The 12,342-nt window shown below is 38.1% G+C and overlaps 1 protein-coding gene across 2 annotated transcripts in view; it reads right to left on the bottom strand.

Moving 5' to 3' along the window:
• Positions 1 to 5,220, bottom strand: part of ORC5 (origin recognition complex subunit 5) — a 63,025-nt gene extending 57,805 nt beyond the window's left edge. Inside the window, exons 1-4 of one of the 2 annotated variants that reach the window (XM_031059033.1) lie at positions 5,131 to 5,220; positions 3,803 to 3,986; positions 2,156 to 2,248; positions 25 to 222 (exon numbers count right to left, since the gene is read on the bottom strand). In XM_031059033.1, coding sequence (XP_030914893.1) covers positions 25 to 222; positions 2,156 to 2,248; positions 3,803 to 3,913 — 402 coding nt within the window. In that variant the 5' untranslated portion in view covers positions 3,914 to 3,986; positions 5,131 to 5,220. The remainder of the gene's footprint in view (positions 1 to 24; positions 223 to 2,155; positions 2,249 to 3,802; positions 3,987 to 5,130) is intronic. The other variant, XM_005423520.2, reaches the window with a different exon arrangement.
• Between the last annotated feature and the right edge of the window lie 7,122 nt (positions 5,221 to 12,342).

The raw sequence follows: 12,342 nt of genomic DNA, 5'->3' as shown, positions 1-12,342 counted from the left end.
GGACATGAAAATGAAATTACTTACAATGTACAATGTTTGATCTTGAAGCTCCTGACTGGCCACAGCTTGTTTAAAGAGACGAACAAAGTCATTCAAAGTGTCACAATGCACAGGAGAGGTCTGCTCTGCGCCAGGTGAACAGCTCTGCAGCTGGATGAGAATTTCTTCTAGCAGAAGTCGTGATGTAAAGTATTCCACACAGTTCACAAACACATGAGGAAGCTGAAGAGAACAAGAAAAATCATACAACTGTGTTTGGCTTTTTCAGTGTAAATACTCCAGGAAGAGTTTTCTCTTCCATATGAGAGAACCAAAGAAACCATACCCTGCCAACAGAATATAGTGCAAGCAAGTACCAAAATAACTTGTTAAAAAAAAGATAAACTATTAGTCAAAATATTATGTATCACAAACTGAACAGAGAGCTGATGAATCTTCAAATGGAACTATACCTTCTAACTATGTTTAAACACTGAAGCACAATGTGTCCTTTAGCTATGTTGAAAAATTGTGAGCAATACACAAAAAGAAAACCAAATAGCATGTAGCTCAAAGAAATTGAGACAACTGTAAGAAAATTGTGAGCAATACACAAAAAGAAATTTCTTTGAGCTACATGCTATTCGGTTTGAGACAACTGTAAGACACTACAGTATCATAAAATGGTTTATTATGAATTACAATGTCTAGAAAACACACACATATCAAAGGAAGTAATCTCCCCAGCACACTCCCCAGAACTACTGTGAACGTTTTTGGCATTCAATCCATACAAATGATAAAGTGTAAGCTTCTGTATCAAACTCATGTCATCAGCATGATTATGCAGAACATTTTCAGAAAACCAGATCTTTCCAAGCAAACAATGCGTGAAAAAAGAGTATGAGATATATTATAACTTTAGTAATATTGAAAATCTAGAGTCATTTGTCTTTAAATAGAAGGCACTATAACCCATAAAATACCAATAGTCAAACCTACCTAAGGCAAAAAAAGATAAGCTATGTCTTAAAAATAGGGTTGCTAGAAAATTATCTGCACAACTCCATAATCTCTGGTAAGGCAGATGCTCTTTTTCACACTGAACATTAAAACCTCTGGAAAACATTAGTCACTGGGATGCACGAATGTGGTTGTCTGTAACAAAAAAAAAAAATCCAAGTACTTCATTCCAGTCCTCCTACTGAAAATACAATATGATTCAGCAGCTGTAGGGAAGTGTGGGTACATGCTGGCAATCCACTCACACAGCATGTACTAAAAAGCTTGCCCATGATTTTGAACACCATTAAAAGGAAAGGACTACATCACCAAAAAGCAAAAAGCAGCTATTCAAAGTGCTGCACCTCCACAGCAGCAGGAAAGCTGGGTGCCTCAGATGTGATTCACACCATCACAGTACACAGGAGACACCCACATGTGGCACAAGAAGTTCTGCAGAGAGAGAGCTGCTCAAACCAGTCACTTCCCAGGGCCATACCTTTGGATATGCTACAACAGATCAGCTCAGTGCTGTGAGCTACTGCGAAGGCAACTTCATGGAAGGGGATCATAAACATTTGCCTTCTACTGCTCTCCCTCTGCAGAATTGTTAATGAAGGGGGGTTCTGCATAAAACCTACAGATAAAGTGATAAGCTCACTCTGGACAAGCTGAAATTATCAGAGCTATAGAAACACACAAGTGGAAATTTATGGTTCAGGCATGAAGTGAGCACATGTCATTGGATTTAAATCCCTGAATTTCATGACTGACAGAGATATTAACAGATTTAGATGGAAGTTTCTGTAATGACACCCTTGAACTTAGGAGGACTTTAAAACACGTTTTGGAAAAAATTAAAACAAGGAGTCAATGGAGCTACTTCAGGTTAAATCATGGAGACAAGATAAACAATATTTGCCTCCTTTTTTATGTTTTTTAAACTTTCTTTAAAAAGTTATTATGATTTATATTATATCTCAGGATGCACAATTTCATTTTATCCGAAGTGGCCTAGTGAGCAGAGTGATGCACTCATGACACAGTAAGTGGAGGAGAAGAATCAGGAAGGCAGAAATGGTTGAGGAAACAAACCATTTTGAGAAAGTAGAGGCTATTTTGAGGAACCATGGTTATAAACTGTAAATTCAATATCCTTCATGACCATTCTTACCTGTAAGGTTGTTAGAAGAGTTTTCATCACGTAAGTTTTTCCACTAGATGTGTGTCCATAGATAAAGATGGATGGAAAACTAAAATGCTGACGCTAAAAGGGGAAAAAAAAAAGTTGTTGTTGTTTCAATTCTTCTTCTTTTCATTCAGCAGATAAAAGATTTAACAATGAACTTTCCCCCCAAAGGAAAAGTTATCTCCTAAACTGAGGCATTAAATTTAAAATACAGCAATTATTATAGAATCAGCAAGATCAAGTTTTATGTTACATCTTTGCTGAAATGCTGGGGGTAAGTTGCAAGAATCAAGTATCACATAACTGCCAACGAAACTGCTCCAACAAACAACAAAAACACACACACAGTGGGCTCTTAATTCAAATTAGTCAACTAACTGAAACAAAACCTTGGCAAGCACAAATTGCAAGCCATACATTCCCCTAGCTTCTGCAAACACTACAAATTGCCTTTATTTTCATTATAACCAAACAGAAAATAATTAAATGGTGTGAAGGAGGAGATGGTAAAGCTTGCTCTTCTTTCACACGGTAATATTTGATGTATCTATTTATTTAATGGTCCTGATGCTTTTAATTTCATGTAGTTTTCTTAAGATGCAGGGAAATAATGGAATTATTATTTTTCTCCATTCTGAACAGGTTTTCACACAGGTGAAAATGAAAACATAGGTTTTTGTTTTAATTTCTAAGAATATAAGTATATGACTTAAAAATGAATACAAATTAAAATTGACACTTTTAATGGAAAAGGGTAGTCAATTTATCTAACATGAAACACTCTTGTGCAAGACATGCAGGTTTGACTATCTGTACATTGATCAAGAATTGATCTATTTTTAAGAAGAGTTGTTGCCACTATGCTTGTAACATATATAAAACTTAAATACTGTGATTTGATTATTATCAAATATAACAGTATTTATCAATATACAGTCATATACAACAGTTATATCAATATAACAGTATTATTATTAATAATGTTATTATTAGTAGTATCCATAATTAAAGACAGAAAAAAGATACTTATTTCCAGTTTGTTATTGAATGTAAGCAGACATTCTGCAAGCAAACTGCTTATAAGCTTGCAGATAAAAATCCCCATAACTTTTTACCACAGCTTTGTGAAGCAGTAACAGAACCATTTAACAAGCCAGTGGTTTCTAACTCTTATGACCAGCCTCAAAACTACTAAGAATCAGAACAATTTAGTGTACTTAGAATTCAGACACTCAGATTAGATAAACAGCTCAAAACCAAACAGAATTTCTACACCAACACTGAAAAAAATTAGCCCAGAACTTTAGGTCTAGGAGGAAGAGATTCCTTGGTACTAACTGGCAAAGACAGAATAGAGTTCTGGCAAAATCAGAATTCAGAGAGACAAACATACAAATAGCTCTAAGTTTGTTTAGGTCCTTCCAGCTGCAAGACATCTTTCAACCTTCCAACACACCAGAACCTACTGCCAAACACTAATGTTGAAGATGGTAACAAAAAATAAAACTTCAACAAAGAAGCAACCAAAGCATGCTCACAGTGACATCACAAAAACACCCTTAAATTTCTGTTCTCCCCCTGAGACAGCAGAAGGCCTTTGCTCTAGTCAGACACAGAACACAAGAGCACTACCTCGCCAAATATGGACAGCAGCGTGGACACCTGGGACTCTCGGCAGGGCACCAAACCTTCCAAGTGAAGCAGGTCAGCTGCTGGGTACGCGGGATGCTCCAGATTGGGCATTTTGATGTCCCTGTAGTTGGTCACCTAAACATGCACGTCCCTTCTGAGGTGCAGAGACAAGAAATAAGGTGATCTGGAAAAGAAAAAGTTTCCATTTTCATTTGTTTCCATACACATAAAAGGAAAAGGAAGGGGATTTGACAGAAAATCTAAACAGATATTCTAGCTCAAGATAAGGGTGTAACCATGATAGACTTAAAAGACTTTGGTAAAATTGGACTTAACTATGTAAGGTATTATACAGACATTTCCACACCAGACAAAACCCGAAAAAGCAAATCAAAATGGAAAGCTATACAGGATATGAGCAAATCAATACAAAAATTATCCTAGTTTAGTTAACTGAGGAATTACACATTCAATTCTGGTTTTATATACATTTAAAACAAGCAAGAGTATAAAAATGAGTAAAGTAGATTAGTCACAGATCACCACCTCCCTGAACAGTCAATAAACAAGGATTTACAAACAACAGGAAAGAGGCAGGACAGAAGGAAAGATAAGGATGGCACAGTAATAGATCTCTGGCTGCTTACAGGCATGCCAACACCATCTTGAAAGGAGCACAGGCATATGAGGAAAATCCAGTTGATAGTAAAGACTGGAAATACTCCTTAAAAATAGTAGGAGTTCAAACCACTAACATAAAACTAATAGTAATGCCAATCTACCTTTTAGACAAGGACTAGATAAGGAAAAACAAAGGTCTTCATTGCTGTAACACTGGGAAGGCTGGATTTTAGTGACAGAATACAGAAAAACACCTCAAAGATATCCTTTGTCTGCACTTCCAACTGCTGGAAAGATGCTACTTTTACCTGTTGTAATACAGACAACACGTAGAGAGAACTGAAATGACCCCAACAGCTGGATTCTGACTTTGTCAAACACAACATGACAATCACAAACAAACTTTGGAAATTTCATTAAGGCAATAAAGATATCAACTGACAGGACTATCTGTATGTTATCAAGACAAAGATAACAAACAAAGCACTCCCAACTGTTTTAAATGTGTTTACAGACAAATACATTATGCTGGTTATAAGCACAACAGCACAGGAAAAAAGTACTAGGTTAGCAGAAGGAAATCAGGAATAGCAAGATAAAGAAAAAACAAACTCTTCTGAAGGAAAAATGCAGTAGTGGACTGCACTAACAGGAGAGCTACTGGAATACAAGGAGGTTTATAAATATAAATGTATTTATGGAAATACCTTAAAATAAAGTTCCTTTTGGGACCAATCTGTGGTCAGTATTTCCATAAATAGATTTGAGAAAATATTTTTTCTTTTGTTTTTACACTTTGCCTTCAGTCTCTTCTCAGGTAAAAGCTAGGATTGTAGAATCAACAGAAAAATAAGTGGAATTAATGCGGAAAAAAAAAGGATATCCCTGATGACATAAGTAACTCAGTACTTGTATTACACCTGCTTGAAAAGTAGAAAAGTAATCACATCACACACAACAAGGACTACAATTAGATATCCAGAAACTAAGTCAGCAGTAACTTGAAAAATAAGTTTATTTATAAGTCAATCACATATTAAGTATTGGAAATCAAAGTAATACTGCTATCAGGGGCAAAAAAAAAACCCCACTATCATATGTATCAGGCAAACTATTTCCTATACACAGAATCACACTATGAGCCTTGGTCTATTTTACCAGCTGTGAATGGGTCTGAGCATCTGGCCATCGAATCTATTCAAAACGGAATGAAGACACAAAAAACCAAATAGCTTGATTAAGGCTGCTATCTAAAAAATTAGCCAGGTATTTCAAGGACGAAAAGAAAAAAATGTTGACAGGAGCCTCTAAAAGCAATCACAAAAAAGGTGGGGGAAAAGTTCTAGAAAAGGCTGAAAAACTTGTGTAAATTTAAGGAAAAAAAAAACAAGACAGCCCTTGTACTCCACTGGGTACAGGAGAACAGGGTTTGACTGCATCCCAAATGCATCTAAAGCCATAAAACACTTCAGCTTTTTAAGGCCACTTGCAGGTAAACTTCCCTCCAGAGAAGCACAAATCGCCTGCTGACTGCAGGGTATCTGCTTCTCACACACCCCTGAAAACGGCAACTTTCACCAAACATTTCACACATTTCAGCCCATTTCCACCTTTTCATTTCAGGATGAAAACCTGCATCTCTACTGGCTATACGCAGGTGTCTTGATCTCCAAGCCCATTCACGAGCTCACAAGAGAAAGGATGCCTAGAGCAACGTGTTCACAGAACAATTCATTTAGATTAAATGGCAATGATAACAAAAGGTAAGTATCAGCCAAAGCTTGAATTCAGGAGGTTCCAGCCCAGGGAAAGTTGTACGTGTGACTCCAGCCAGAACAGGAAGGTGCCAAAATCACTTTTCAGCTGAGACCGAGTAAGGCTGTTCAGAGCACAACTTCATGGCGGGACTTCATGATTTACTAGGACTTCTCTCAACTCACTGGTCCCAAATTACCTACAGCTGGCAGCCTCTCCACGCTCTAGCATAAAATATGACATACAAAAATGACTGAACTTAAGAGATTAGCACGGTTCTGCGTCCCCTCAGGCCCGACAAGACCCCTGGTCGGCAAGGGCGTGCCTTGGCTGAGGGGGAACGACGACCCCCGGCCTCCATGGAGCGCGGCTTAAAGGCTCCTTCCGCCACGCGTGCGTGAGGCTGCGGGGGTTCCCGGCCTAGGGGGCGGCTCAGCCCGCGGCGGGTTTCGCTCCCGCACCGATTCCTACCGAGAAAGCGGAGCAGAAGCAAGTCTGCCCCTTCTACTCCTCACTGCCCTCCGGCCTTCCCGCCCGCCCGGCTCCTCTCGTGAGGGGAATCCGCCGCTTCCCCCGCTGGGTATCCCGTGGGTTATCGTGTGTTATCCCGCTGGGAGAAGCATCAGGCCACTCTGCCCCTTACCTAGCCGGGTATCCCATAGGATATCCTGTGTTATCCCGCTGGGAGAGCCGCCGGGGCAGTCTGCCGCTTACCCAGCCGCGTATCCCACGGGTCATCCTGTGTTATCCCGCTGGGAGAGCCCCCGGGGCACTCTGCCGCTGCGGGAGCCCCAGGGCTGAGCCATTTCTCCCACAGGGACCAGGCTTGAGGGTGTTGCAAAATGCGAAACATGTAAACTTTGCTTAAGAAGGGATGTTCTCTGATCTTTGCATACTTTGAAATCCAATCAACAGGAAGGGAGAATTAATCCGTGAAAGGCTAGCAAGCTCTAAGTGGCGACTAGGTGTTAGAAAGAGAAGTTACTTGGTAGAATTGCCCTGTTGAGGTCTAGGCTGGACATGTGCCAATGATCTCAGGCCTCGGGGGAGGTTTACAAGGCTGGGAAGAAGGATGTGTTACTGGTAGTGGACACAGAGGATGCAGAATTGACAGGCCTCGAGGACAGTTGGCAGAAACACCCGAGATAAGCAAAAAACTTTAAAAGCGAACTGTGCTAAATCAGCTCCGGCTGGGTAAGAGGTGAATCCGGCAGGGGCAGACGGTGACCGTGGACTTCAGAAACCCCCAGACCCGAAAGTTTGAGCATGCGGACTAATTAGCATGAGAAGCGAGAGAATCATTAGCTAATGAATATTGATTAAAAAGAGAACTCTGTAAGTTGAAGAACATGAACACTAACTCCATTGTTTGCTAAAATGTATAAATAGTAAAAAGTTTTGATAATTGGGGTGTTTGATCTCTGGAATATCACCAAGTGCCCAGGCTTGTGCAACTCAGAAATAAATAATCAGTGTCTCTCTTGAGTGTATAATTATTGGCTTGTTGCACGTCAGGTAACAAATCTGATTTTTATGGACGACTGTAGCCTGGCTTACACATATATAGTGCACATAACTTACACCTATTCCTACACAAAACTGCTTAAAGCGAGGTCTCTGGAGCCTCTGCTCCAGTCATGCTCTGAAAATACATAACCATAGGTTCAAATTACAGCTGAAGTTCTATTATGCATAAGCAGTGCGCACTGTATCAGAGGGATAAATGTGACAACTGCATGCTGGGTTATGAAAACTCAAGTGATAAACTCCTTCTGTACTCAGAGTTGGGTGCAATGTTAAATAAGTAAACAAGACTTATGTGAATCAAGCATGGCTTATTTTTAGCAGTCAGGATTTTTTGTAAATATGCATGTACATGCACAATCATCATGGCTTAGCCTGAACAGTAGTTCAGATCTTTAGATATATGTTGTAAATTTATCGACCGAAACCAACCTGAATGGAATTACATAAAGAGAAGCAAAAAAAACCCCCCTGATTTATGGTTATCTATAACATATAGATAAACATATCTATACCATGATATAGATACCATAAATCTATACCATATTTGTGTAAAGTCTTGGGTTTTGGTTGTTCTTTTTGAATGGCCTGCTATTTATCACTGTTTTGATAAAGCACAAAAATATGGTGAAATTATTGTTACTGCTACTGAATTTGCATATATGTGTACAAAAGTTGTTGTATTACTAGTTCAGTCCACTTCTTGACTTGTGATAAAATCTTTATTTGGAGCAATAGGTATGTTTTAAAGTGTCATGCTTCCCAACAGAGTGAAATACTTTTTTTCATCACTTTTGAAACCATGGAATCTCTTGGGGCAGATTGTTCTGCATACAGGTGGGCCATGTTTCAGAAAAAATCCCAAATATAATAACTGAAAGAAGTCTCAGTGAGTCCACATTTGTATAGTTATGTGGGAGATGAAATTAAATACTTTGGGAGCAGTTCTTAGTGATGTTTGGAACTTGCATCTTCTATGGATGACTGCTGAGCATATCTAAAATTTGGTTTGGAGTTGAGCAAGAATCCTAAAACAAGAGGTCAGTTTTTAAACATGCAGTTTTCAATTCAGTGGTTCTGTTGGAGAATCAATGGTCCAGGCTGGAGTGCCTCCCAAGGTCACTTCAACACAACATAAATCCATTTTACCTCCCAGAGGAGAGTCTCACTCTCCCTGTTTGTTCCCACTTCCACTCATTTTCTGGTCTTAGGATTTGGGCCGTTTATAAAGAGGGATTGTTGAGGGAACCAGTCCAGTTGAAATCAACCCAAAAGATACTTCAGTGATTAGAGCCTCACTTCCAAAAGCTGGTTTTTCAACTAGGTGGGACCTCCACTCCTGTCTTGTTTAGCTTCTAGTCTGCAGTTCGAACAAATCCAGAGGGCCACCATTACTACTATGAGATAAAACTCAAAAATTAATTTCTGCATAGCTTTAATAGTTTAAAATCATTGAGAATAATGTTATTGGTTGAAATGGTGGGACTATAATGCTATGTTTTTGTAGGACTTACCTGAAGTAACTGCCACAGAATCCCGGACTCTAAATCTGCAAATTAAAAACTATCACAGAAGACCACTGAACAATTCTGCCATTTACTTGGGCATATCAGTGTCCATATATTCCTACAGAAAGTCTCTACTTCCCAGAAAAACTACTTTAATTTAGTAAGTGTGACTTTTATTTTCATTCAAGAGGCCAAAACTTAGTAGCAGTTGCTAGAGATAGATTTCATGCCTAAGTATAGGTGGTTATGTGCAGCATAATGAATTTCAGTTTAGATCTTTCATCAACACAGTTTTCACTGATGTCGCTCAATATGCATTTCTGAAGAGCTTTAAATTATTTCTTGATTTATACTAAGCTGTCACATGTCTTTTTATCTTATTTTGCTTACGAGTTGCTTAGATACCAAATATAAAATGTAGCAAGCAGTAAACTGAGGCTTGAAACTTGCATGTAACAGAGCAGGAGATAGACCTTTCTCACTGTATTTGTGGTCTAGTATTTTATATTAACACTTTTTTCTTTGTGAAGCTTATTTTCAGTACAGGTAATGATTAATTTTCATTCAGGTTTTTGCATCCACAGTTCCAGTTCAGCAGCAAACTTTAAATATAGAATATTCACTCATTTGGTTCAACTCACTGGGATTTCTCATTTCTTGAACTTATGTATTTAAGTGAATTAGAGGATTATGTCCTTTATATATGTCTTTCTATATATCTAAATGGAACCATGTATAGAACACATAGATATTTATCTAGGTTCTGTATTTATGTAAAGCTATACAGAAGGAACTATGTGTATAGAATGTGTGCAGTATTTTTTTTTATTTCTTCTATTCTTTCCAAGATACATTTTACCAGAGGTGCCATTGTGTAGGGTGCTATTGAGACTGCATCCAGATTAATTTTTAGCAGCCTCTTCCTATTCCAAAAAGTCAATTGCAGCTGACAAAGGTGCAGAAAAGCACTTTGACAAAGAGCAGGAAGAAATTATTACTTTGGAAAGATGTTCGTTTGAAAGCACCATTGAGATGGTTTGAGAAATGACTGCCACCACATTTCCTGCCTTGTTGGATGATACAGCCCTTTCAACAGAGCAAGTGTAAAGGATCGTGTCATTATCTACCTCTACACAAATCACCCACTTAAATTCCCAGGTAAAGATTATTTAAAATATATATGGGGTGATTTTTCTTCAAAATTGATGGAATTTCTCAAGTGACTTATCTACTCATTGTCCTGATAATGAAACAAGAAAGTTCAGGGGTAGTTAGGCTTTGTAAAAGCAGATTTGGATGAAAGGGTTTTGAGTTACAACAGGAGAAATAGTCCCTGGAGACAGTTCTGTGGGCTGTGAATGGCAGGAGCACAGTGTATTCCCTGCACATCTTTTGCTGACTCCCAGTCATCCCATCTCAGTGCCAAGGGGTAATGCCAGTGGTGACCTGGCACTGCTCACAGCCAGCAGGGGTTCTCTTGCACCAGCATTTGGCAGCAGAATCAGAAACTGAGATTTGATCCATAATTCCTCATTAAGTTTGCTAAAGATAGGCAATGATGAATGTTTAACAATCTAATAGTTAGTGATTATAATCACCAACAGTGGATTTTCAAGGAATTAGGAGTAATTAAGCTCTCATTTATAACTCATTAATATGAAAAACAGTAATTCTATGGATTAAATACTCCCGTAGTATCTAATGCAGAGGATGTTGCAGACAGAAATATATGATGAACAATCTAGAGTTTGAGATCTCCAAATGAGATCTGACAAAAATATCACCATAGGCAATTACTGCTAAATTTCATCTCATTGCTTAGGCAAATCTATTGCACAGTATCATAACAGTTTACTTAGAATTTAGGCCTCAAGGGAAGCAATCTGTTAAAGGTGAAGGAGAGAAAATAAATACCTTTCCTCAAGCTGCCAATAAACAAAGTCAATTCATACTGGAGTTGTCTTAGTTTTTAGTTATATTTCCATTAATTCTAGGCATGTTTGTTTTCCAAATTATTTTTCTGGGAAAATTATGTTCTACCACCAATATCCTCAGTTAAATCAATGTATTAACTACTATGCTTATTTCTTTAAGAAGGTATATAGAGGATTGCAGGAATGTACTTATTCCCCACAGAGAATATTTATCAGGAGTGTTTCACTTTTGAATACAAAACTGCTGAGGTTTGATAAGTTATTTTATATTCTTTATAAATCAGAAGGCCAAGGAAGGTGAATGTCATTGTAGGTATGTAACCAAAACCTGCTACTTATTATTATATATTTAGATTATGAAAGTTGTGCCAGAGTGATGCCATTTCTAGCTCAGGTTAGTTCTACCTGGAAATTCTTGATTTACTTGCCTTAATGCCTGAGCATAGACTGGATTAGTTAGGCATGTGAGTCTGGACTCAATGAATTTGCGTAACTGGCATTTGTTTGTAGATCCCAGTGTGAATTGAAATAAAACTGAGCTTCTTTTCATCTGTATCAAACTCCCCATAGTCCAAAAAGTAACTTACACTACATTTATCTTTGTTCATGTGCTGGAGTCCCCTGAACAGAGCCTTGCTTCCAGCTTTACCCCATTTACAGAGTCCCCAGCACTGGGACATGACATTCTAGCAATTTTAAAGTGATTGTTTTATCTCTCATGACATCATCCTGATGCAGGATTCACATTCCCAAGGAGCATAGTCTGTTGGGAGGGTTTTGCTTTCCTTAAATCGGACATGTAACTGTTGATACATTCATTGTGAAATAGTTTTCTTTCGTGTGGGGTGGATACTATTTTGAAAGTGGTTGAGTTGATTGTTGTTTCATACAGCAATATCATTTCTGTGGGATTTTTTTTTTGCCAGCTTCCAATACATTATGAAAGATAGAGCACAACAGTTTTTTGTCAATATAGAATTGAAAGTTAATTTAATATTTAAAAAGAAAATCAACAAAATATTGAGTCTGCAGCAGAACACAGCAACTGAATCATCACATTTGTGGACTAAACTTTAATATCACATTTTTAATCTAGAAAAGTAAAAAGCATTTAAATTTCACTGTGGTCCGATAGACTATTTACTAAGGCAAGTAAGAAATCCTATCTACTTCTCAGCCAAAACTTTTCCTTTAGCTT

Source organism: Geospiza fortis, unplaced genomic scaffold (assembly GCF_000277835.1).
Source record: "Geospiza fortis unplaced genomic scaffold, GeoFor_1.0 scaffold424, whole genome shotgun sequence".
NCBI lineage: Eukaryota > Metazoa > Chordata > Aves > Passeriformes > Thraupidae > Geospiza > Geospiza fortis.
Note: the sequence above shows the minus strand (reverse complement) of the source record. Positions and strands in the feature narration are given on the sequence as shown.